Raw genomic sequence first — 28,000 nt, 5'->3', positions numbered from 1 at the left:
TGGACTGTGTTTCCTTGGGGTTTATTATGTATGGTAGTGTGATTGGTAGGGGGTCAAACTAGTTAGGTCAGTGGCTGGGAGGTTTGCCTGAAGTCTCTACACTTGAGAAAGTCTGATGTAAGTGGGGAATGGGATCATTTGGGGTAAAATGGAGAATAATTGTAGAATCCTAGCTTGTCCTGTACTTTGATAGAGAGAGAAGTGTGTTCCTCCAAACCTGACTAGTTCATCAAAGACAACAATAACCTGGAATTGTTCTTTTTTTTTTTTTTTTTTTTTTTTTTACAAAAACCAGATGTCTCCTGCCAAGTGGACCAATTAATATATCCTGAAGGAGATAATAGATAGGAACATTACCTGTAACATCCCTGAAGATCATCTCAGCAACATTATTTACTACAGGAACAAGAAAACTAGTGACTACATTAAGAGAAACCATCTCATACAGAACAATAACCTACTGCAGTCAACCAATGTAGTTTCCAAGTACTCCTGCCCAGTTGAAAGTTGTAAAGTTCAAAACAATGTGAACTACATTGGTATGACTATGACATCACTCAGTTGATGCTTAACACTTCACTCTTAAAACAGAGGTCCTAAATTGCATATGTAACAACATAACATGAATCTCACTTGGCATTATCTCACTCAAAACATGAAAATAATCTACTGAAACACTGTCACAAAACTACAGATAACAGAAGTCATGCACTTATGAGAATATAACCCCTTCACAAAACACTAAAGAACAGGACAAACTAGGACTACAATTATTTTCTACTGCACCTGAAATGACCCCACTCTCTACCTCCACCAGACTTTCCCAGGTGCGGAGAACTCAGTAAAACCCACAACCATTAACCCCTACCGACCAGACTACCATGCATGAACTCCAAGAGAACATAATCCACCAATCAACACATTATCTATGTCACCACTACCATTTGTAAAATTTCAAGATGTGATTCATTCCTGTTTTGTTCTTAACATTGTGTTGTATAATTTATAATCTATTTGAAGATGAGCAGTGTTCGTGCTCCCGAAATGTCTGAAGTATTTCAAAATAAAGTGAAAATGAATGTACGATATTTAATTTACACTTTATCTGAAGCAAAACGTGTTGTGAGAAAGATTGAAAAAACTAGCGAAAGCTAGTGAGCGATAAATTTGCAATGGTCTCTAACAAACAACATATAATATATAATAATAATACTAATAAGGGGGCCAAGTGAGGATATTCCCTCTCAGGCTCATTCCTCTTTTCTTAACGCTACCTCACTATTGCGGGAAATGACAAATATGTATAAAAAAAACATATATTCTACATTCATTATTATACTTAATTGCCATCTCCTGTGTCAAAGGTAGTGCAAGGAAACAGACAAAGAATGGCCCAACCCATCCACATAAACATGTATATACATAAACACTCATATACATACATATACATCCACCCTCTTCCATACAGCCCTATCTGTAGCCCATGCCCTTTGCCCCACTCCCAACATAATTCAGAGACTGTTGAGAGTAACTACTACAATGTCTCTGGAGTGCCATCAATTGCAACTAATAATTTCTGAGTGCAGAACAGAGAATTATGCTACAACATAACTAGGTGAAAATCCTTAAACTTCTCATTATCCTTTGACTTTATATATGACTATCATCTTACTTCTACCTTTTCATATTTTTTCTATATTTCTATGTGTACTTTTCCTTATCCCAACCTGTATACTTATAAATGCAATCATTCCTTTTTCTTTGTTCTAATGGCAACTGCTCCACTACGTGGTAAAATCACCAACATCAGCAAATATTAGTAGGTCTTTGAGTCTTGAATGTAATGAGATGGTTGGTAAACATGCTTCAGGTACATTCTGTACGCATTAACTTACTTTGATTATTTTAACAGGCACAAGAATTAATTCATACAAACAGATACAACTTGAAATGTGTTCCATGGAGCACTTGTGTTGCCTGCTGCACAAAATAGTAATTGGAAGTGAAACAATGTTAAACCTTTCTATAAATGGTGTAATAATAAGACCAGAGTTATGGGTCTTATGCCATTCAATTTCCAAGATGCTGAGAAGAAAGTGTATAAATTTTCACTATCAAAAGTGTATTATTTTGAAATTATGAAATGGGTCAAGTTCCATGTTAAACCCATTTATAAGTGGCATAACTAGGCTGTTCCAGATTAAACCTGTTTATAAGTGGTATAAGAATAAAATTTGAGCTATGGGTCTCAGGCCAATCAATCTTTTAGCTTCTGGGAATTAACTGTATTTTGATGACCAAAGGCTGAATGCTCTTCAAGTTATGAGGGAGGTGAACTTCCAGGTTAAACCATTTTATAAGTGGTATAACTCTGGAAAACTTTAAATAGAATTATGAGTTGTGTGACACTCATCAGATGCTGGGAACAACTTTATAAAGTTTAAGGATATATGATTTCCAGTTTTCATATTGTGGCCAAGTCTAACCTGCAGGTTAAAGTATGATTCAAGATGACAGATAGACTAACATACAGCTAGATGATGGACAGTCATACAGATGGACTGACAGACAGATAAAAACAATAGAAAAGTGATTCCTAGGTGTCTGCCATGCTATACAAGCAACATGTAAACAAACGTGAACACAAAAAAAATACTGTCATGGTCTAAAAGTATCACTCTAAATTAATCTTAAACATTTTGAAAATCCATTTTACCAACTGATCAATCTGATTCCTATCTGAACGATTAGACAGAAAACAATAGTGCATGCAGTTGCAGAATGAAGTCTGACTAGAAATGTGAGAAGGAAAAGTGCCTCCAAAGATCATCTGACTTTTCCAAAGCGGGTTGAAAGAAAGAATTTTAATTCAAGCTTAAAGATATCATGTACAGTTTTACACAATCCACAAAATATAAGTTTTTATTTTCTTCTGAAGCTTTACTAATGAAAAATATCTCAAAGTTACCATGCTTGTAACTTTATAAATTCCTACATGACTGAAAAGAGAAAAATCTTAAGAGAGCTGAGTGTGTGTATGTCTGCATGTGTGTTGTGGGAATGGGGGTCTTGCGATATGCTGAATCAATGTTTATAACACTGAAGAGATGGATGATTTCCAGACAGCAGATGAAGTGTAACTTATGCATGCTTGTAAAGGGATAAGACATGTTGGTCTGAGAGAGTTTGAATGAGATGAACCAAGAGAATGTAGGGTGTTGTAGACATCTAAGAGGGATGGCAGTGGATGGTTCTATGGGAGATGAAGTGACACTTAGAACTGGTCAGGGAACAAAATCCTGGGTTCACTGAGGAGCATGTGTGAAAAGAGAGGTCACTGTTTGTAAGGACAAAAATGGGTATGTCTGATGGTATAGTAGTCCTGAATTGCTGTATGGATACAAGTCTTTGGCCCTAAACACACAAGAACAGAAAATGGTTTTGACAGAAATGAAATACCCAAGACGATATGCTGTATGAGGAAGGTTGGAGAAAGTGCATGTTGAAGTAGAGTGGAATGCTTTATGCGATGAGTTAAGGATACATGAGTTAGGAGATAACTGTTGGATGGTGTGAAAACCTATACAGGAGCAAATGCATGTGAAAGAGTGGATGGAAACTAAGTGAAAGTTTCTGTATACGTGTGGGTATGAGGCTGGGATATATGATGTTACTGTAGCTTTTTAACATATATATATATATATATATGGAGTGAATGATAGGATAGATGAGAGCAAAACTTGGGAAAAGGGGTGCAGAGATGGAGTGAGGTAGCAAGGTATGGTGGCTACTGACAAGCCTGCTTGCAGGTGATGCTTTTTCTTGCTAAGAGTGTAGATGAGTTGCAAAAAGTTGTGTGCTTTATATGTGTAAGCATAGGTGATTAAAGGCAAATACTAGTAAAAGTAAAGTAATGGTGTTTGAAAGGAATCAAAGTGAAAGCATTGATTTTGCAAAGTCCTACAGAGGGAGAAAAGAAAGTGTCCTAAACTGTGTTACTGATATGGAGGGAGAAAGACTGGAAGAGCTCTCAGAATTTAAGTATTTGGGTACTAGCTTGTGTAAGTTTGGTGATATGGAAGGGGAGATAAGGAGAGCAGTACCAGGCAGAAGAATAATGAAGGGTAAAGGTGTAAGTATGGAAGAAAAAGGATTAAGAGACAAGACAGTCTTCCCAACCCTAGTTTTCCTTAACCCTGGCCTATGCAGCCAAAATATGGACATGGTACAAGTCACAGGGGTCATAAATCCAGGCTGTGGAAATGAGACATTTAAGAGGAGTATGTGGTATGACTAGATAGAAGTAATCATGAAGCATATGGAAGATTTGGTATGGCAGGGGATGCAAAAGCAATGAATAGTGGAATGGGAGAGTGGGTGAAATGTAGCACTTTCTGGTGGTCTGGGCATGTGGAAAGAATGCAAGATGGAGTTTACAAGAAGAAGAGTGTGTGAGAATACAAGTGAAGGGACTGGTGTGACAGGAACACCATCTGTGACATGGGGAAGCAGAATGGAAGAGTACTGAAGGGAGGGAAGTGGGAGAATGCATGTAATGGTGTATGCAAGGGAGGCATGTAAGGAGAGAGATAAGTGGAGACTCTTTTGCAGTGGCCACCCCCCTTGATGGAAGTTCCCTGATGGAACAAGCACTAGAGAGACAAATGTGTAAAGAATGACAGAGTATCAAACAGAAAGGTTAAGTGGTAAGCAGAGTATAAGTTGAGAGAACTGAAATAAATGTGCTGAAGTGGTTTGGACATATGGAGAGGATGAGTGAAGAGAGAAAAGACTATGATGAAGTACAAGATTAGTGAAGGAAGGCTGAGAAGGAGGTGGAGGGATGAAGTTATTGGGGCCTGAATACAAAAGGAGGGTAAAAGGTGTACAAAGATAGAGAGACTTTTGAGAAAACAAGAAAAGTAGTATAAAGGAGGAAAAGTGCTGTCAATGGGGTTAACCAGAGCATATGATGTGGTTGGGGGAAACCAAGAACAGGTCTGTGGGGTTTGGCTGTGGATAGAGAATTCTGGATTTTGTGTATTATTCATGACAGCTAGAGTGCAGATGTGAAAAAAAAATGAGGCCACTCTTCATCTACTCCTAGAACAACACTGCTAACACATGAAACAAGAATGAAAAAAAAATAATAATAAAAGTTTCAATTCCTGATACTACCTTGCTGAATGTGGGAAAAGCAAGTAAACAGAAAAGAAGAAATTTTGAGTTTTTAGTACAAAGGCTTGAAGTCAAAAATAAACCTAACTGCATAAAACATAAAATACTATGCAATTCATCATAAGTACAATTTTGATGATGAAAGTGAAGAAAACTGTGGTCCATACAACAATCTTGCAGATGTGACACTGTCACGGGAAATTGCCCAGCTTAGTAATGTGTAATGATTCTTGAGATACAATAAGTGAATCCTAAGAAATAGATGAAATAGATTTCCCTTTTCATCCTAACTTAATATACCGTTTTTAACATTTATAGTAATACAATGTACCAATTCTAGAATCTTAAGATGCTTCAGTCATCCTAAAAAAATTGTATATCTAAGTGATGAAAATACAACAGCAGTACATGAAATATTTGTTGCTTGATTCCACATTCTCACTTACCATTTCCTAAACAAAGCAGTTGATAACTATATGTAATAGAAAAGATACAGATTGTGAGTCAAATCAAGGTTCTTCAGCAAGAAATTAAATCAGTATACAGAAAAGGAAAATATTAGTCATAAAGTACAGGATGACATGTATATTAGTAAATAAGATTTGTTTCAGGAAGATATGAAATTGAAGAATGCGAGAAAAAACCATCAAATGCAACTAGCAGAAATCCTACATGAGAAAACCAAGTCTATACTCTTTGTGTCACTTATTACTATTGTTACAAAAGATTGTGGTGTGTGGAGATCGTTCCTGCTGGTTAGCAGTAAAAAAAATTAAGAGTAGCTATTCTACTCCCAAGAAAACTGGGCATCTTTGCTCTTTTGGCAGCTTGCATGGTACCTTAGTTTTGCAAAATTAATTCTCATAAATCTGCGTGTATTTACCTGATCCTTTTTATCCTTTTCCATTTATGTGGATTTGCTGAACATATATCCACTTTTTTGGAATGAATGTTACAAAATGGGCCTAAAAGCCATTAAACCTACTTGCTGGCAAAAGTGCAGGACTACCAAATTCCCCTAGGTAGACTTGCAAACCTGATATCCTAGTCCACCCCACATACATGGATATGGAACCAAGGATAAGATAGATTAAGAGGTAGACATACAGACAGCTGGATGGATAGATGCACACAGCTGGACTGACAGATAAACAGACAGATAGGCAGATACAGACAGACAGACAGAGAGATAAGCAGAGAGAGAGAGAGAGAAATTTGAATACATTTTGAAACTGAAATATCTAACCTCTTCAAATTTTCCAATTTCCATTAAAAAGACATTAAGATGCAATCAGTTACTGAAGATGCAAAATATATAAACATTGGTTCCTTTATCAACTACCATACATCTTTGGAAGACTTTAAAAGTGATATACAGTAAAACTGGTAAAAACGGGTAAGATCAAATGAGTCAATCTAATATATAAATAACCCATACCAAGTACTAAACATAAGTCATGCAAGGTGACCAGATACTACATAAAAACTACTGGTTATATCCTGCCAATGAAGAACAGGACTGACTAGAAAACCATAATTCACTAACAACTATTTAGTTCAGAGGAAAGTTTTGAGGTACTGTTTAACAAGTTAATACCAAACTGAAGATTAAAGTAAAAAGCCTGTTGATTTCAAGCATCTTGAATCAAAGTTTATATATCCAAAACATGATTATTTCTACTGATAATGCATAGAGAGAGAAAGTCAGAGCCAGCCAGATGTAAATATAACATAGTTCTAAATACAAGAAAAACTTGATAATTTCATCATAAATGTATTCCTGTAGTTACACATTTTTAATGATATGATGCATGCACTGACTGTCATGAAAGATTATCACTGAAAAGTCACAAAAGAGTTTTGTTCAATCACAATAACTAGTACCAAAAGTGTTTCAAGTTCATAAAATTCTGAAATATCCATACTAAAGTAGGTCTGTTAGGGTATGTATATCACAGGCCTAAGTCCCTGCAATCAATTCTATTTCAAATCTAAATTCATTCTAATTACCAGAAATCTGTATTACTCATTCTAATAAGAAAAAATAACTGCTAAAAATGAACATACTCATATCATTAACAACAGCACCTGTAGCTGCAGCAATAGCGTGGACCACCAGTAGAATGAAAAGTCAGGAGTATGTAAAATACATATGAGGCAACGGAAACATTACGCAAAAGGTGAAAAGGGTGATAGTGCAAGCATCAAAAAAAAGAAAAAAAGAGGAGCCACATGGTGAGAGCTGGATCCAAACCAGTTGCTGAATGAATCTGTAAAGCAGAATATATTACAATAGTCCTGTAAAAGTGGTTGTTTGTCTGATAACTGGACCAAAGCAGCAACTTTTCCATTATAAAGTCATACAAGAAAAAATTAAAAGAAACGAACTCTTTACTTAAGCTTGCAAGGTATATGGTTTCATTTTTACTGCACCCCTTTCAGTTATTAGTTAAAGTGTCATCTTAGGAGAGAAGGAGGTAGTGGAGACCAGAGTTTTTGCACTTGGGCACGAGAAAATTGTACAGGAAAAGTAATGTTTAAAGGATTTTTTTTATGAAAAAAGGCATATTATATACTTAACAGGTGAGCAATTTGTTAAGTTTTCATGATTGTGTGCATGAAAACTTTCTAAATGCTGTTAAGATCATTAATGATGAAAACTGAGCTTCTGAGAAAGTACATGGAGACAAGTGCATGGTCTGAAAGAAATGAGGTACTGCATCAAGGTTGTGTCATTTCACCAAAGTTCCTTACTGTGTCTTCAGGAAGTAGGGGCTGTATGTGAGATGAAAGTGCGGTGGTATAACTGCCATCTACAACTGAATGATTGAGGGCTTTCTTGGAAGTTACCACAGGAGTTGATTGCAAATGATACTGTTAACTGATTCAAACATGAACAGGTTACGTTGTCAACAAAAGAGGAAAATTACAGTAAATGCAAGAGGCATATTCTTGTTAATGAAAAAAGATAGGTAATCACCATTAGATACCATGATGAAGGCAGAAAAATAAATAAATTCTAATGAGCTTAAGTACTTTACAGCGACGATACGATTGTAGTTGGAAAGCTCTGGGTTTGGATAGTAACATAAAGATGAAATGGAGGTGCAATAAGCTTGTATGAAGAGGTGCTTGTTCTGACTATATGTATATGAACCTATTATTCTTTTTCACTAGGTCTAGAAAAGTCAATACTAGGATCAGCAGAGCAGCCCCTTCCCTGTATATAAAATTTTGAAAAATCTGTTTAACAATTTTTTTTTCAAACACCATCAGTGAATTTGTTTTAATATTTTAAAGGAAACTAACCCATGAGTAGCAGAATTAGGAAACTGAATAGCTATTAAACTAACACTTCAAAACGGTTTATCCAGGAACATCATGGGGAATGTTTTTGATGGTATCATCTACATGATCTTACTGAGAAGAGAAAGCAATTCTTCCTCTCTTAGTAAGAAATGAATAGGAAAATATTTAATTTTGTTAAAAACTATAATTCAACAGCAAATCAAAAAGAGAGACAGAGAAAGGCCCTTCAAATTAAGATATTCTGAGATGCTGGAAGTATGAATTAAAGGTGCTTAATAGTATATAAAGAAGTTGAAACAAATAATAATCAATGATATATGAAAACATGATATATTACTGTACCTATTACACTACCTTCCAGATTACTAATATAGCACAATAATTTCTAATAACCACAACATTAAACAACAATGGTACATGCTTTATGACTACATTAATAACCTTAGCATAATACTCATTACATGAGAATCAAACTGTAGAGGTATGACAGTTTTGGCAACCATGGAGCATAGTGGCAACCAAAGACTATGCTCCTTCACTCTTTATCTTAGTCAATAAAATTAAAACAATACAGATGACATGTTTCAAGAGAGGCTATGGCTTTGACTAACCTGACCAATCACTCATCACAAGGGATGCAGTACAGCTTGGCTTTTCAGACACCCTAAAATACTCCTCTAAACTATCATTTAATTCAATCTCCTGTATTCCTCATATGATACATAGCTGTTGTACTATAACATGAGTCCATCATGATCAACCCATTGCAGATGTCCACAACCTTACAATTTTTGCCTAAAAATGTAAAAAAAAATTGTTTTTCTTATCATTATGGTGCATATTTCTGATCTTATCAAATTCACATATTTAATGAAACCTAGCTATCGTAACTGTTGTATTCTCTTGATTATATGCCACTGTATGACTAATTTCTAAGGCATGAGTGTCTGCTGTAGCTACAATTCAAAAACTTACACCAGAAAGAAAAATGGTAAGACATTCAATAAAAAAGGGAACATAATTTGTTGCTAGAAAATGAAAGAGGAAGTATTAATGCACACCTTTTATATTTCTGAAAAAGTAGAATATACTTTAGGAATGTTTTATAAAAAAATAATACAGCCCTTAAGTAAAAATAGTAATCTTTTAAATCTATTCAATGCTACAACCTCATTAAGGAAACCTGTCAAGCATTATTCACCATTAACATGGGTAAGAATAACAAGCTATAATCATCTGCAGCTATTTGCTTTTACCCTGCATATATGTATATAAAAATTATGCAAAAAATTCATCTTAGTCCATCATCTCTCTTGTACATAAGCCTGTATGAATGTCATGTTCATCAACTTCCAATTTCAAATTAATGTACTAATCTTATTGTACTTCTACTACTTCTCCATTGCAATCAGCTGGAGCAGTATTGGCTTCTCCATCAACTACTGCATCTTTGGTCTTGACAAAACGCATCTTTGTATGCTCATCAATTATTGCTGTTGCACGACTCTTCTTCAGCTTATGTTCTGCCTGAAATAGAATATAGGTAAAATAGGTAGCAGGCTGGTAAGCAATCACTGCTCATAAAGTAGCAAAAAGAAGTAGATCAGCAGGCCTTTAAGTCAGGTTATTTGTATGTGTGTGTGTGTGTGTGTGTGTGTGTGTGTGTGTGTGTGTGTGTGTGTGTGTGGTGTGTCTGTGTATGGAGGATCTATGTCAAGAGATTCATGAAATGTTAAGCTTCTAACTCCTCATGAATAATGATTTTATTTTTCTCTTTCATTCTTTATTAATGATTTAATTTTTGTTTCATTCTTACTTTTAGTTTATAATGTTCAGATATTAAAAATGTTATTCAAGCTTAACTCACCACTCAATGACTATTGCCAATTACACTGCAAAATCCACTGCAATATCCAGTCTTTAATCATTAAACTGTATGCCTCCTATACGTTTAAGAAGGATAAAGAAGAAAGAAAATCCATAAACTTACCTTACTTAAAATGAGGTTGATGTACTGTGCAAGGCAATGCATGATGATCATGAGGCCATGGTATATATAACCAATAGAGTGCCAATAATGCAGTGTGGTATCCACATGCAGCAAGAGGAAAGCCATGCCCATGTAGGCAAAGTTCTGCATCTTCACAAACCAGGCAAACCAGTCATATGCATACTTGCCCTGGAAACAAGTAAATATTAAATGGCAAGATTATCTCAAAACTAAAGAATAACTTTATAAACTCCTCTCCCTTCTGTATCAACAAAATAGTCATAAACACCCTCAGAACACTTACCAGCAACAGTTTGGTCAGGAAAAGAATCCTTAAGTATCTTTAAAAAACAATTCATCCATTCCACCCTTAAATACACAGCACCTCACTAACCATCCAATTACTCAGAAGCAAAAATCAGAAAGCTGCAAACTAAACAAAACAGAGCACTCAGAACATACATTTAAAGTCTGCACAATGGAACAAATGAAGGAGCTACAGGAAGAGGGCTCATCATCCTCAAAGGCTCTGGCTTGAAAGTCTGAATGTGTGTGGATGTAACCAGCATGAGAAGGGAGAAATATATAGTATGTTTCAGAAGAGGATCTTGAATTTCCTAGCTCTGAATGAAACTATGCTGGCAGCGAAGGGAGAGAATGGTTACAGAATGTCTTAAGGATAAACTCAGGGTCAGTGTGAGGGTGAGAGCTTAGGGGTAGCACTTCCGCTAAAGGAGTTATGGGAATGTGTACATGAGTGCAAAGAAGTGAGCCCCAGACTGATATGGATAAAAATGAAAACAGGATTATGAAAAGTGGGTGATTTTTGGTGCTATTGCACTGGAAACAAGAGGTGTGAGGAGGAGAAAAGTTGAGTATGTATGTCAGCAATTAGGTGTGAGGAATCAAGTATCAGTTACAGGAAATCTGAATACAAGTTGTTTATATGGCAGTTAAAGGTACAATTCAGGAACATGGGTTATCCAGTACTGTTAATGAAAATGCTGAACACCTTGTAAAGTTGCGTGCTGAAAAAGCACTTGTGATTTCGAGTACCTTGTTTTAAAAGAAGGGTATACACAAGTATAAGAGGGAGAGTGAGAGTGATGGTAAGTGGGCATTACTGAATTATGTACTAACTGACAGATCTGCAAAAGAGACCCCTGATGTGAATGTGCAGAGAGGAGCAGCTGCTGGGATGTCTGAGCTTTATTAGGAGGAATTGTTGGCAAAGGATGGTAAAGGCTTTAAGAAAAGAAGAAATATGAAAGCTGTAAGGATGGATGTAATAAGACTGGGACATGGAGTAAAAAGAATTGCTACTGTGAGAAATGACTATATCAGAATGAGGCATAAAAGAAAAAGGAAGAGGTTGCAAAACAGCAAAATGTAATGTCTGTGGTTTGGGGACATGAAAAGGCCAGGATGAAATTGGATGACTGAAGATGTAAGAAGAGTGTGGTAAGGAGAAGGGAAATTTTTGAATAGGGCAAAAGGACAGACTTAAGGAGTATGTGGATGAGAGGGATGTAAACACGGCTGAGCAATTCTGTTTATGAATAGGTTTGATGTAGGAAATTTCATGGGTTATCTAACTACCTGTAGACACTATAATGAATGCAGGTTCACAAACAAGATATCTATATGTATTTCTCTGCTCACATATGAAGTGTGGAAAATTCTGCCATCCACCCCATTCAGTGCATTGTATTGCAAAATCTCCAGTCTAGACATTTAAATCTAAAAGCTTATCAGTTTGACTATCTGTCAAAGCTGCTACTAATGACTGGTGACACGAAAGTCTCCAAATATAAATCTAAGGACAAAGATACGATTCAGATGATTAACTCTTAATTTTCTTTCCTACTTGGAAAGTTCTGATCTGTTACAGTAGCATTTCATAATTTGTATACACCTTTACACTCAAAGCAATTTAAAAAAATGCAATTAAAATTTAATCTATACCCAATGGCTCCTTTCTCAATTCCACTTATTCTTACATCTTTTATAAGTCACCTTTTGGTATCAATTCAATCATCAAATAATTTTACTTGTCACACTTAAAAGAGATACCATTGTTTCTCATTTTACCTATGTAGTCCTTATCAATTTCAGCATATCTTATTCTCACCTAAATGAAGCCTTCTATAATATTTACTCACATAACTTTTTGGAAACAAGTTTCTCCTCTAGACTACCACTAACTTTAGAAATTTCCAAATACGTTTCATGACTTACCAACAATCTCTTCTATAGATTCAGTGCAACTCCTCAGCCTCTTTCTCCTAAGTAATATCTGAAATTATCTCATTTCCTACATAAGTTACATACCGAATCTCCAAGTCTCTTTCTGATGAGCCGGTCAAAGTAGTCCTCCACTGCCAGGATGAATGGCACTGTCAGCATGGAAAGGTAGTAGCCTGCATACACCCCATGCCAATATGCAGAGGCAAACATGGTAAGAGCCTCCCTGTTGAATATCAAATGTCTGTTTAGTACCAATATGGTTCTGGACAACACTAAGGCCCTAAGAGTCCAGATTAAGCCTTTTCACATAAATCCCCACTACATCAAGTGCATCTTCTTACTTTATTCACTTAATATTATCACCCTCTTCTCACACACATCATTCCCTCTTTTCCAAAATAATTACGAATCTTCACCTTTGCCTCCACCATGTAATGATCAGATCAGTCATTCCACCACCTACTTCTCTCAGCACATTCACATCCAAGTGTTTCTTTTGCAAGCCTATCAATCAGTATATAATCCAGTAATGCCTGTGTACCCTCTTTCCTGCTCCACATATACTTACATATATTCCTCATTCAAAACTAGGTATTCCCCATCACCAGTCATTTTACAGCACACTACTCCACACACTGTTCACCATTTGTATTCAACTTATTGATAACACCCCCCCAATGTGTTTTATAACCTCAATTACCTCTTTATTAGGTACAGTAGGGTTGAGGGTCAAGTCAATTGGGAGGTGAGTTTGAATGGAGAAAAACTGGAGGAAGTGAAGTGTTTTAGATATCTGGGAGTGGATCTGGCAGTGGATGGAACCATGGAAGCGGAAGTGGATCATAGGGTGGGGGGGGGGGCGAAAATTCTGGGGGCCTTGAAGAATGTGTGGAAGTCGAGAACATTATTTCGGAAAGCAAAAATGGCTATGTTTGAGGGAATAGTGGTTCCAACAATGTTGTATGGTTGCGAGGCGTGGGCTATGGATAGAGTTGTGCGCAGGAGGATGGATGTGCTGGAAATGAGATGTTTGAGGACAATGTGTGGTGTGAGGTGGTTTGATCGAGTGAGTAACGTAAGGGTAAGAGAGATGTGTGGAAATAAAAAGAGCGTGGTTGAGAGAGCAGAAGAGGGTGTTTTGAAGTGGTTTGGGCACATGGAGAGGATGAGTGAGGAAAGATTGACCAAGAGGATATATGTGTCGGAGGTGGAGGGAGCAAGGAGAAGAGGGAGACCAAATTGGAGGTGGAAAGATGGAGTGAAAAAGATTTTGTGTGATCGGGGCCTGAACATGCAGGAGGGTGAAAGGAGGGCAAGGAATAGAGTGAATTGGAGCGATGTGGTATACCGGGGTTGACGTGCTGTCAGTGGATTGAATCAAGGCATGTGAAGCGTCTGGGGTAAACCATGGAAAGCTGTGTAGGTATGTATATTTGCGTGTGTGGACGTATGTATATACATGTGTATGGGGGGGGGTTGGGCCATTTCTTTCGTCTGTTTCCTTGCGCTACCTCGCAAACGCGGGAGACAGCGACAAAGTATAAAAAAAAAAAAACCTCTTTACCTACTTTTGAATTCATGCACCCATCATTAACACTCAATTTCTCACATCATAACTGATGACTTGCTCAGCTGCTCCCCAAACACTAATCTCTCTCCTAGTGGCGAGGTGCATAAGTTCGTCATAAGTATCATATCACATTAAATATTTCATATACAGATTTATCATAACTTTACAGAGGTGATTATCTAAAGAATGCTTTGGTAAATCAGAAACAGGAAAATATAAAAGGAGACTTCCATAAAGATCATTACTCTACTGGTAGTTTACTTTCTGGTTGTATCCATTCTGCCTCACAGTGGGTACCATTCATGTAAAAAACTAACCAGTAGAATTTTCAGTTTCTGTTGACTGACTAAATCTGTGCTTTTTCACTAAACAACTCCTTCAGTTTGATTTTTTACCAATGTAGCTCTTCCTATGAAGTAAACAAAATTAGTTGTTAACACCCTACTTATCAGGAATTTTACTCAACTTTACCATCTCTTTGTCTATATAATGTACAGGTTGAACCTCTTTATTCCAGCAACCTTGAGATCTGGCCATTGCTGGACCACAGATGATACTGGAAAAAAGAAACTGACCCCTACTGGAACCCCCTGTGTTAACATATTCCTGACCCCCAGTCTTTCCAGCTCATTCCACATACATATTTTTGTGTTATCAAAGGTAAAACAAAGTTTAAAATAAGAAATCATACAACCATTAAATCATTCAAACAATGTTTTTATTGTTACATCAGAAGTGTTCCCACATGGAGACTCCTCACTATCTTGGGCAAGGGTTTTTCGTGGCATACAACACTAATACAGGGCAGATTCATTAGCATTATACATTTGTTCTGGGGCCAAGTTCTCTGTTGCCACAGCTTCCACTGACTGTGCAAATTCATCCACAAACTCTGTCGCAGCTTTGTGACGAATGACCATAGGTTGGTAGTTGGCTTTGGTCGACTAGTTACTTGTTATAGTCAAGGCAGGCAGCCTGTGAAGCATCAGTCCCAGCTAGGCAATGGGCCACATGCATATCGAGAGTGTCCATGGTCTTAGAATTAACTTTAACACTTAAAGGTGTTAAAGATTTTTTGGTTGGTTGACGACCTTATGACCCTGGCAGTTGATAGGGTTAAAGCCCAAACAACCAGCCAGGCAGGCAGCTTGCTTGTACACACTCTCTCATCCTGTACGTATTGCTGTTGGTTGCTTAACAGAGAATTGAAGTTTTCATCGATTCTTTCAATACTACCCTACACTACAAGCTCCCTTGTCAGCACTATACTTTTCTCTACACACACTATGAGCTGAAATTCCATGCCTCCAATTAAACTTCTGTAACCATCCTTGTGAACATTCACAGTCATAGTCTAGCTTTAGTTCTCTATGAAAATCTTTGGCCTACTAGATATGCATCTAACAGAAATACTTACACATTCATTATATCAGAGCTTAAACCATTTGACAAGTGCACCGATATTCTGTACTCCAGGCAACTTTCAAAGTCTTTCAAATCTTTAAACTTTTCTGGCTTTCATTTTCAGCCAAAAACTGACTATAAGAAATCAATAGGACTGTTAATTAGCTTGTCTGCAGTGCAAACAGATTTTGGCACCTTAGTGCTGCCCCTGGTGGCAGATCCACAAACTAAGGGCAGCATATTCAAAACGTGCCACACCACAGAGTACTGGGTTACAACTAACTTTTCTTGCATTATAAAAATATGGGGATGGCCACAGCAATAGTCTCTCCATAACTAATGAATTTCAGTGCCAGTTCTTAGTCTTTTAAGCCTCACCCTTAACAGGTCACTGGCAAAGGGGAACTTTAGTGCAGTGTTTGCAGAGGGTCCTAAATAATATTCTGTCTATCTATATCTCTGATGCCTGTGACCATGGCAATTGAATCTCCATAAAAATAGTGAACCTCAGTGCTGCTTCTTAGCATTTAGTGCCTCACCCTTAACAGGCTACTGGCAAAGGGCAACTCTACCACTGTGTGTGCAGAGGCTCCTACCTAACATTCCTTCTGACTACTTCTACTTAATGCTCTTGCCTAATGTTCCTATCCACTACTACTACCTAAAGTTTCTATTGAACACTCCTGCCTGAATGTCCCTACCTACTACTTCTATCTATTGCTCCTTCCATTTTGCCAAAATGGTGGGCTACTGCACAGCACTTACCACAGGAAAATCTAGTGTTACAAGGAATGAGCTGTAAGAGTTAAGTATTACTAAGCATTATGCATGACAAGGAGAGATTCCATGTTTGTGGACAGAATGCCAGTAGTCCAAGTGCCAGTGAGGCAGAGAGAAAAGTCAGCTACCTGAGTCAGGGTAGTGCAACCTGACAACCACTGAAGTCCAGATTCACCACACAGCTGTCATTAACTCTTCCGATACCCAAGTGGGTAGTACTGGTAATATACCTCCCTGGTCGCAGGCTGCCTACCAACTACTACCTACTTGCTGACCATCTCCCTTCCTTAGAATTCAAAATTATAGATCATTCAAGAACAAGTATTCTATGATGAATACAGTAGACTGATTTCACTACAAAAATATGATGCACAGTCACCAATGACAAAAATACATGGAAAAACAGAATGAGTCAACAGTGATGCATACGTTACTGTACATAAAACAAGAATAATGCAGTCTGAACACTAATGAAAGCTATCGATGATAAGATGATGCAATGAAAAATTATTTCTGATTATGGTTTTTATTGCTAAATGTCCTTTGGTCAGTATATCTGTTACACTTACTTGATTGGCCTGGCCATTTTGAGACGCCTGTATACATTATTGGCAAGCCAGTACTGCACAGTCATGTTCCAACAACGCATTCCAGCACGTACGGTTGGGGTGAAATCTGCTCCAAACTCATCAATGTTATGGATAGTTTCAAAATTGTACTTAGTGTTGGCTGACTCCTTTTCAGAACTGAAAACAATTGCATTAAACTATAATGGCACCTTATAATTTAAGTGAATAAGCAATGACAATTCTACTAGTATCATAAGAATATATTAAGTAAACACTGTTCATGGTACCACTTGAAGTGCTTACCAAATAATGGTGTAATGAGACTCAGAACAGTCTGATGCAGTGCAAACCGAGCCTTAGACATACACTGATAATAAAACAAATGCATTCATACATTTTCGCCATTTCCCGCGTTAGCAAGGTAGCGTTAAAAAAAGAGGACTGAGCCTTAGAGGGAATATCCTCACTTGACCTCCTTCTCTATCCTATCTTTTGGACCAAGTGCTGTAACCAGGATTCAAAACTATGTACTCAACCTTGGGAGGCCCATGAATGCATCATTGTCAGAAATGCTAAATGCTACACCAAGGAAGTCCACAGAGGTAAAAGTAACAATGCACATGGCAGGGCCAATAAAAGGGACATGATGCAGTTTCAAGAAAGATTTTGTCATTATAAAGATAAAAAATATCTACACAATTTTCAGAAGTAAGGTGGCAAAAGAGGGTAAAGATGTACAGGTTTACAGGCCAAGGTATTGGTAGCATAAGAAACAAAGAAAATTGTCTAGGTATAATGCCTCTCCAGCAATTTAACAAAGAATCACCAAAAATGCTCACCTCTCCTCCAGTGCCTCATATTTACTTGGGCCATGACCTGGTTTTGGCATACTTGCTGTAGGGTATGCCCCAAGTCCTGCCATGATGCAAACGCACTCAGAGAGTACAAAACCAGCATAAATACGCATGCGGAAGTTGAAAAACACTGGGGTCATATACCATATTCGGTAGAAGAAGCCATAATCAGTGAAGATCGTGTCATCCTCAGCAAACTGCAAACATAATTCTATCTCATTATGTTTTGAAGAGAGAAAATCAGGGATTTCTCAATATAGTTCGAGTTATTATCATCATCACCATACGTACTTAATTGCTGTTTCCCGCATTAGCGAGGTATTGCAAGGAAAAGGCGAGGAAAGATCCATCCATTCACATATATACATACACACACATACACAGTATATACATTTTTATTTACTAATTTATCATACTTAACTGCCATTTTCCACATTAGCGAGGGAGCACAAGGAAACAGATGAGAAATGGCCCAACCCACCCACATACACACATACATACATAAACGCCCACACACGCACACATACATACATATACATTTCAACGTATACACACAAACACATAAACAGACATATACACACAAGTACATATCCATACTTGCTTCCGTCATCCATTCCTGTTGCCACCTTGTGACACAAAATAGCATCCCCCACCTTCCAGCGAGGCAGCACCAGGAACAGACAAAAACGGCCACATTTGTTCACACTAAGTCTCTAGCTGTCATGTATAATGCATTGAAACCACAGCTCCCTTTCCACATTCAGGCCCTACAGACCTTTCCATGGTTTACCCCAGATGCTTCACATGCCCTGGTTCAATCCATTGACAGCACGTCGACCCCAGTATACCACATCGTTCCAATTCACTCTATTCCTTGCACACCTTTCACCTTCCTGCATGTTCAGGCCACGATCACTCAAAATCTTTTTCACTCCATCTTTCCACCTAAAATTTGGTCTCCTACTTCTCCTCGTTCCCTCTGACTCTGACACATATATCCTCTTGGTCAATCTTTCCTCACTCATTTTCTCCATGTGACCAAACCATTTCAAAACACCCTCTTCTGCTCTCTCAACCACACTCTTTTTATTACCACACATCTCTCTTACCCTTTCATTACTTACTCGATCAAACCACTTCACACAACATATTGTCCTCAAACATCTCATTTCCAGCAAATCCACCCTCCTCCGCACAACTCTATCTATAGCCCATGCCTCGCAACCATATATCATTGTTGGAACCACTATTCCTTCAAACATACCCATTTTTGCTTTCCAAGATAACGTTCTCGACTTCCACACATTCTTCAACGCTCCCAGAACTTTCGCCCCCTCCCCCAGCCTATGATTCACTTCCACTTCCATGGTTCCATCCGCTCCTAAATCCACTCCCAGATATCTAAAACACTTCACTTCCTCCAGTTTTTCTCTATTCCAACTTACCTCCCAATTGACTTGTCCCCCAACCCTACTGTACCTAATAACCTTGCTGTTATTCACATTTACTCTCAGCTTTCTTCTTTCACACACAACTTTCTCATTTTAGACACTTCCAAACTCTATCACCAACTTCTGCAATTTCTCAATTGAATCAGCCACCAGTGATGTATCATTGGTGAGCAACTGACTCACTTCCCAGGTTCTCTCATCCCCAACAGACTGCATACTCGCCTCTCTCTCAAAAATTCTAGCAGTAACCTCCCTAACCACCCCATTCATAAATCAAACAACCATGGTAACCATGGTGATATCAAACACCTCTGTCGCAGACCAACCTTTGCCAGGAACCAATCACTCTCCTCGCCTCCAACTCATACATGTCTTACACCCTTGATAAAACTCACTGCTTCTAGCAACTTACCTCCTACACCATATATTCTTCAGACCTTCCACAAAGCATCTCTATCAACCCTATCATTTGCCTTCTCCAGATCCATAAATGCCACATACAAATCCATCTGTTTTTCTAAATATTTCTCTCACACATTTTCAAAGCAAACACCTGATCTACATATCCTCTGCCACTTTTGAAACCACACTGCTCCTTTCCAATCTGATGCTCAGTACATGCCTTCACCCTCTTAATCAATACCCTCCCATACAATTTTCCAGATCTACTCAACAAACTTATGCCTCTGTAGTTTGACCAATGATACTATACATGCATTCTGCCAATCTTCTGGCACTTCAATGTGATCCACAAAAACAGAGAATAACTTTGTTAAGAAAGGGGGTGAATTTGGTGTTGATTAGTTTGTAAAACCAATCAACAACAAATTCACCCCCTTTCTTAACAAAGTCAACAGCAATACCATCCACTCCTGGCACCAATAATACTATGCAACATGATCTAAACACAACTTTTATACAGAAACAAGGCATTCAAGTTTACAAGTTTATGTAAAAGTTTTCATGGTACAAGACAATGGACATATAACAAAACAAACACATGTATTTGTTGCATACACAGGCACATTACAACAATAAGCATGCAAGCTTAAAATCTTTATGACATCACGCTCAACAGAAAGTTAATAAAAAGATAATCATTAATACTTACTATTTCTACTGCAAGTAGATATTTCATATCATAGAGAAAAGCTAATTTCTCAACAAACTGAAGTCAGTAACAAAAAACACAATTCTCAATGAAACAAAACTTATGAAAACAATAATTTTTTTTTCATTCAAAGGCACAAGCACGACTGAATGTAAACAAAAACCCAAAATGTCCCAAATAAAAATGAGAGATTTTTTATAACAAAAGATCTAATACTCATGTGGTAAAAATACGAATCTTACAGTTAAGACACTGATATCCAAACCTAACTGATGCTTGAAGTATATATGCTACATAGCCCTTTCTACTGATGCCTTTTGCCGTTTACATTCTAGTTTCTCATGCTACTGATGGCCCCAAGAAGCACTCTGCGATATTTTCATATTATCCTTCTTTGCACACAGCACATGGCAACCTGGAATGCTGCATAACTTACCAGAGTCACTTTAATATCACTGCACTATCAACATGTGCTACATCACATGAAATTTTATCACTTCCAAACTACGTTATCTTCACAGAAATCATCACAGTCTCCACTTCCCTATATACACAAATTCCCTCTGTTCAACTGGTTTGCAAATATCTATACTTCTTGCCAGCAACATCAAACTAGACCATATTTATCAATCTATACAGGGAATCAAAATTCAGCTTGCAAATATTTATACTTCTTGACAGCACCAACAAACTGGACCATATTATAAACCTATCCAGGGAATCCAAATTCATCTACAAATAACAATCTTGAGCTACTTACAGACAATGGGAAGAAGTGATCAAACACCAAATAGGCAGCAACGTATAGCGGCACAACCCATATCCTATTAAGCACTGCTTGTATGCAATCCAGACCACTGTTAATGGGAGTCCCTTGCAGCATGTCTGCATACACTCGATATTTATAGTAGGGACCTGTATGTAATTCAAATATCATTACTCTTCATTCAGGAAGTTACATAATAAATGCACACAAAAGTTTTTTGCAATACTGAGAACACTTCATACTTAAGCTTCTGTTAGTAAACCTCGAAACAAGAGAGAATGTGCTAGTTGCGACTGAAAAAAATATCATCACACTTACACTAAACCAAAACACTCACTGATAGCAGTGACACCTGGTTTAAAGCCTGTTCAGCTAGTAATTGTTATTCTCATCTAAATAACAAAAGGCATGGCTCACTTTATGAAAGAGGACTTATGAGCAATGTAATGAAAATATGAAAATACCTAATATAACCTACTTACACTAGTTGTTTCTCACTGCTGATGCCTGAGAGGCCCATGCAGTAGGCCCAGGATATAAAGTGACAAATACATATGAGGAAAAGTGTTACAATTTCTATGAATTTCTGTACCTGGCCCTGCTGTCTTAATAACACAGAAATATCTAAAATGTCTCCTTCAAGTCTGATAAAAGTGCAGGATACAAAAATTGTACATAAATTTATGTAAAAATTCCAAAACATGAATTTTTCAAGTCATAAGCAAACAATGATATGTGGGAAATTCATTGCTTTCCTTTTAGGTATGTCACCATTGCAGCATATACAGCCACATACATAGGAGACCAATCATCTACTTAAAGCTAGCTAAAATGTTTTCGAACAGCAATATTTCCAACCCTGTTGCATTATAATGACTAAGCCCGGTATCCAGTATGACCTGAAACAAGGCTATCACCAGTATTTGCATCGCTGCAGCAGTTACTTCCAAAATTTCATTTTTCTATAATGTGACAAGTCTTGGGATAATTCTGTGTTTCATACAACCTGATCAGACCTTCTTAGCTAAATATTCACTTGCAACACCTTTCACTGAAGCAATGAAGTGAGAACAGTACTGTCTCAAAGACAGACACTGGTGTTTCTGTTCCACCCAAGATGATCAAATGACTTCCTAGTTTGTCTTTTACTTGGGTGTGAAGTGAAGTATATGTTAAGCACATCCAAAGAATGGTTCCCACAGGCTGAGCATATCACTATGTTGTTAGACAGTTGATGGAAAATAATATAATTTTTCAAAGTCTAATAGTATTTTTGTTGCCAATGGAGTCTCCCATCAATGATGAAACAAACAGTCTTCTTTGTTCACACAGCCATCCCAAAAACATTATCTTATCTTGAAAACCCACATGTAACAGTGTTCATCAAAAAATACCGGCTATATATTCCCTACCAGTTCAACAGACAATAGACAACTCATTTCACGAAACTAGTCAATAAAAACTCACATCTAACACCCAAAATACAAATATTCTAACACATCTGCATGATTCACACTTATACAAATGTTCTAACTAATTTTGTATGACTGTCACACTTACATTATTTCACTTGGCATGTTAGAAATAATGTATCCACCACATCCATAGAAAACAGTTATTCATACAACTCCAAGCCTAAGCCCTTCAGGCCCCTGTATCTTATATCACATTTCTGGTACAACATGAAACTTAGCACACCTGTTAGGACTCCTATGTAACAAAATGCATAGTGAAATACATCCATTGGGGATGGATCCACTTCCTCATATTTCAACTCCAACTCTAGTTGTGCTTTCTTCTCCTTGTCATCAATCTTCTTCATCTCCCCACGCTTTCTCCAAGTATCATGAACTTCAAAGCAAATACCAATCAGCTGTGAAACAAGTCTTATGTAATAATGAGACAAATTCTTTTACTGTACTTCAAATCACAGTGCATTTCAATTCAAAATATTAATGCAACTAATTATAGAGAATACAAAATGGGCCACAGCATTCAATATGCAATATATCTTATCATAAACCAAAAAACACAGTTTTCAAACACGGAAATAACATCATGAAGCTTTAGGCATGAAAACAACAATAACGTGACTTGAAGAAAAAGATACCTTTAATGTAAGCATCATCTGGACAGCATTAGTATGTGGTGGGACCATCTCCAATCCAACGTAGTGACAAACACGAAAGAACAGTAAATACATGAAGCTCCACCAAAAGCTGATCATATGACAAAAACTGTTGAAAGGAAAAGATGTAATCAGTATTGGCTTTTCTGCTTTGCAACACAAACTAGCACAAAATTCAAAATATATATAACCCTAAACTTGACCATGTAAACTAGCATTGCCTAGTCATGCTACTACTACAAGGTACTAAAAAGAAATGTAAATACATACTAAACATTCCAAAGAAAATGCTTGATATAAGAAGGCAGTTAGGGAAAACCCTCAAAAAGGTGGACTAAAGAGATGAAACCCTAATGCTGCACCCTTCTGAAAACTTGTGAGAAACCATGGGTACAACGTGGACTTCACAGAGTCTCTTAAGGAGGATAGAAAGATTTAGGTAACATAGGACTGGACACTACTGTTGAATACAACCTTACAAAAATTGTACTGATTATTTGAGAGAAGACATAAGACTCAAGGTGCTTTAGAGAATTATTGCATACCTATATTAACCTTAAAACTATTTACCAAATCCTGGGGCTTACAAACTACAACTTGCCTATACATAGGTGGCATCTTTTCCTAGCTAAAACTAATGATGATACAGCGCTAATGGCTGATTCAGGTGAGAAACTGTAGAAGTTGATGACTGAGTTTAGTAAAGTGTGCGAAAGGAGAAAGCTGAGAATAAATGTGAATAAGAGAACGGTTATTAGGTACAGTAGGGTTGAGGAACAAGTCAACTGGGAGGTAAGTTTGAATGGAGAAAAATTGGAGAAAGCGAAGTGTTTTACATATCTGGGAGTGGATTTGGCAGTGGATGGAACCATGGAAGCGGAAGTGAGTCACAGGGTGGGGGAGGGGGCGAAGGTTCTGGGAACGTTGAAGAATGTGTTGAAGGAGAGAACATTATCTCGGAAAGCAAAAATGGGTATGCTTGAAGGAATAGTGGTTCCAACAATGTTATATGGTTGCGAGGCATGGGCTATATAGATAGGGTTGTGCAGAGGAGGGTGGATTTGTTGGAAATGAGATGTTTGAGGACAATATGTGGTGTGAGGTGGTTTGATCGAGTAGGTAATGAAAGGGTAAGAGAGATGCGTGGTAATAATAAGAGTGTGGTTGAGAGAGCAGAAGAGGGTGTATTGAAATGGTTTGGTCACATGGAGAGAATGAGTGAGGAAAGATTGACGAAGAGGATATATGTGTCAGAGGTGGAGAGAACGAGGAGAAGCGGGAGACCAAATTGGAGGTGGAAGGATGGAGTGAAAAAGATTTTGAGTGATCGGGGCCTGAACATGCAGGAGGGTGAAAGGAGTGCAAGGAATAGAATGAACTGGAACGATGTGGTATAACGGGGAAGACGTGCTGTCAATGGATTGAACCAGGGCATGCGAAGCGTCTGGGGTAAACCATGGTGAGTTTTGTGGGGCCTGGATGTGGAAAGGGAGCTGTGGTTTCGGTGCATTACACGACAGCTAGAGATTGAGTGTAAACGAATGTAGCCTTTTTTGTCTTCTCCTAGAGCTGCCTTGCTGGAGGGGGGGGGGGGGGGGGGGGGGGTGTGCTATTTCACACGTGTGGCGGGGTGGTGATGGGAATAGATGAAGGCACCAAGTATGAATATGTACATGTATATATATGTATATGTGCATGTGGGCATTTATACATGTACATGTGTATGTGGGTGGGTTGAGCCATTCTTTCTTCTGCTTCCTTGTGCTACCTCGCTAACGCGGAAGACGGCGATCTATTTTGCTTTGTCGCTGTATCTCGCATTAGCGAGGTAGCGCAAGGAAACAGACGAAAGAATGGCCCAACCTACCCACATACACATGTATATACATACACGTCCACACACGCAAATATACATAACTATACATCTCAATGTATACATATATATACACACACACAGACGTATACACATGTACATAATTCACACTGTCTGCCTTTATTCATTCCCATCGCCACCCCACCACACATGAAATAACAACCCCCTCCCCCCGCATGTGTGTGAGGTAGCGCTAGGAAAAGACAACAAAGGCCACATTCGTTCACACTCAGTCCGTAGCTGTCATGTATAATGCACCAAAACCACAGCTCCCTTTCCTCATCCAGGCCCTACAGAACTTTCCATGGTTTAACCCAGGCGCTTCACATGCCCTGGTTCAATCCATTGACAGCAAGTCGACACCAGTATACCACATCATTCCAATTCACTCTATTCCTTACACGCCTTTCACCCTCCTGCATGTTCAGGCCCCGATCACTCACAATCTTTTTCACTCCATCTTTCCACCCCCAATTTGGTCTCCCACTTCTCCTCGTTCCCTCCACCTCTGACACATAAATCCTCTTGGTCAATCTTTCTTCACTCATTCTCTCCATGTGACCAAACCATTTCAAAACACCCTCTTCTGCTCTCTCAACCACACTCTTTTTATTACCACTCATCTCTCTTACCCTATTATTACTTACTCAATCAAACCACCTCACACCACATAAATATAACAGCAAATCATATTTGCCTGGTTATGAGTGGCAGCATCATGTGTCACATATGACCATGGATACCATGTGTCAAGCAAACAAGGTTATCTTCTTGCTGGATTACAATGCTGCATCATACATAGGCAAATGTGTTAATATATATGTGACATTTAAAAAATTGAATTTCCCTGTGTTGGGGAGAAACAAGGCTATTAAAGGTAATTATCATCTTTACATCAAAATGTTAAGGTAAAATTACCATAGGTCAGGTTTTGGTTATCAAACAGAACAGCTTGGCACTGCTATATGAAGTGTTTATGGGAAACTCTGAGATTAATTAATGTAAAAGTGAAAAATTGTAAATAATCAAGAGAGCCTATAAAAACCCCATCTATTAACCAAAATGATAGCAGAAATATATCAACAATGTCAATGGCTGGAATCACATGACAGCCTACTGTAACATGTTTGTTAACTTTCTTAGCAATGTTGGTGATGCATTTTCATGTGGGACTAAATATTTGACTAGATTGTAAAACAAGATAAATCTTGACTGATATAAAAGTTGGTTCATTTTTTCACAGGTTCACGTTATGTTTTATATGTGTATTGCCTATTCATAAAAAAATTGCTGTACAGGTTCTCTGCTTTACTACCATCGCCTTAACTAATATTCTTCAGTACAAAAGATAAGGTAGATCGATCATGTACTAAGTACTTATGTAATCATGAGCTACTTGATGCAGCTAAACAAAACATAAATAGCTATTTTTCAAAGCTAGTTTTGTTGTAGAGCTACAACAGACTGTTGCCTAGTGTTAAGTTGTTGATGCTGTATATGCTATGTTTTGTTTTCTGAATGGGGATTTTTCTTTTCTTTTCTTCACCCACCATATCTCTACCTTAGCATCCTGTCAACCGTACGGGAGAGGGTCTTACACATTCTTACTGGAAGATACACATCAGACAAACCTTTCAAGTTGAATCCCAAAACTGTCTCAACGTTATCCACATGATTTTTATTTTTTTTAACAATAAATATCGTGGTAGCACTACAGCAAATAATTACAAAGGTTTGGCAAGACTAAAACTACCTCAGGAAACTAATGTCTATCATTACTATAAACATTAATGGAATTATGACGATGCAAATATAAAATCCATCTCTTTTATCAACAGTATGGCACCACAGCATTATCAACACTTACCTTTTGGGGATGTAGAGGATAATCATGATATTTGACAAAGTAAGGAATAATGGATGGAGGAGGTGGGAGCCCGAGACAGCCAGTGTCAGAGCCAGCCCTACACACGTGCCCACCCATTTTCGTGTTTCAGGGCTGCCAAGCCGCCTGTAGACCTGGCCGAACCCTATGGAAGCCACCAGCAGGCACACATACACGATATCTTCCACCTTCATGGCCAGACCTGAACGAGGTGGACGATGTGTTACAATGGGTATACCCTTCGTCCTCTCACTACCCAACCCTGGCGGTCACTCCCCGAACAACCCCTGCACAGCGAACGTTTGGCACCAGCGGCCACCTACAAGCACACACCACCAGCGGCTAACTACAAGCACACACCACCAGCGGCCACCCACAAGCACACACCACCAGCGGCTAACTACAAGCACACACCACCAGCGGCCACCTACAAGCACACACCACCAGCGGCCACCTACAAGCACACGCCACCAGCGGCTACCTACAAGCACACACCACCAGCAGCCGCCTACAAGCACACACAACCACCAGCCTGCTACAAGTACACACCACCACCAGCCTGCTACAAGCATGCATCCACTAACGCTTATCATCAAGAACTTTTTCACCATTGTTCACATCTAAGCATTCGTCTATCAACGCTCATACACAAGCACGCATCCACATCTACATACAAGCAGGCATCCACAACATTCATTACCAAATACCAATTGAAAAACGTCAGTTTAGAAATGCCGGTTCACCAACATCAACCTGACAACATCCATCCACTAAAGGCCACCCAAAAGCCCCTATCCATCAACGTTCATCTACAAGCATCCATTCATTAACATCAATTCACTAGTACCCACTGACATCAGTCCACAAACACTCATCCACCCACGT

The 28,000-nt window shown here is 38.2% G+C and overlaps 1 protein-coding gene across 1 annotated transcript; it reads right to left on the bottom strand.

Annotated features, from left to right (window-relative positions):
• Positions 1–252: 252 nt before the first annotated feature.
• frj (membrane bound O-acyltransferase domain containing farjavit) lies at positions 253–27,654 on the bottom strand. Its single transcript, XM_071691065.1, has 9 exons — positions 27,098–27,654; positions 23,340–23,466; positions 22,928–23,102; positions 21,224–21,378; positions 17,887–18,098; positions 17,048–17,224; positions 12,809–12,947; positions 10,478–10,666; positions 253–10,014 (listed from the first exon to the last, which is right to left on the bottom strand). Exons 1-9 carry the CDS (start codon positions 27,307–27,309, stop codon positions 9,865–9,867), a joined length of 1,536 nt encoding a protein of 511 aa, XP_071547166.1. The 5' UTR covers positions 27,310–27,654; the 3' UTR covers positions 253–9,864.
• Positions 27,655–28,000: the final 346 nt, after the last annotated feature.

Source organism: Panulirus ornatus, chromosome 50 (genome assembly GCF_036320965.1).
Source record: "Panulirus ornatus isolate Po-2019 chromosome 50, ASM3632096v1, whole genome shotgun sequence".
NCBI classification, from domain to species: Eukaryota; Metazoa; Arthropoda; class Malacostraca; order Decapoda; family Palinuridae; genus Panulirus; species Panulirus ornatus.
Note: the sequence above shows the minus strand (reverse complement) of the source record. Positions and strands in the feature narration are given on the sequence as shown.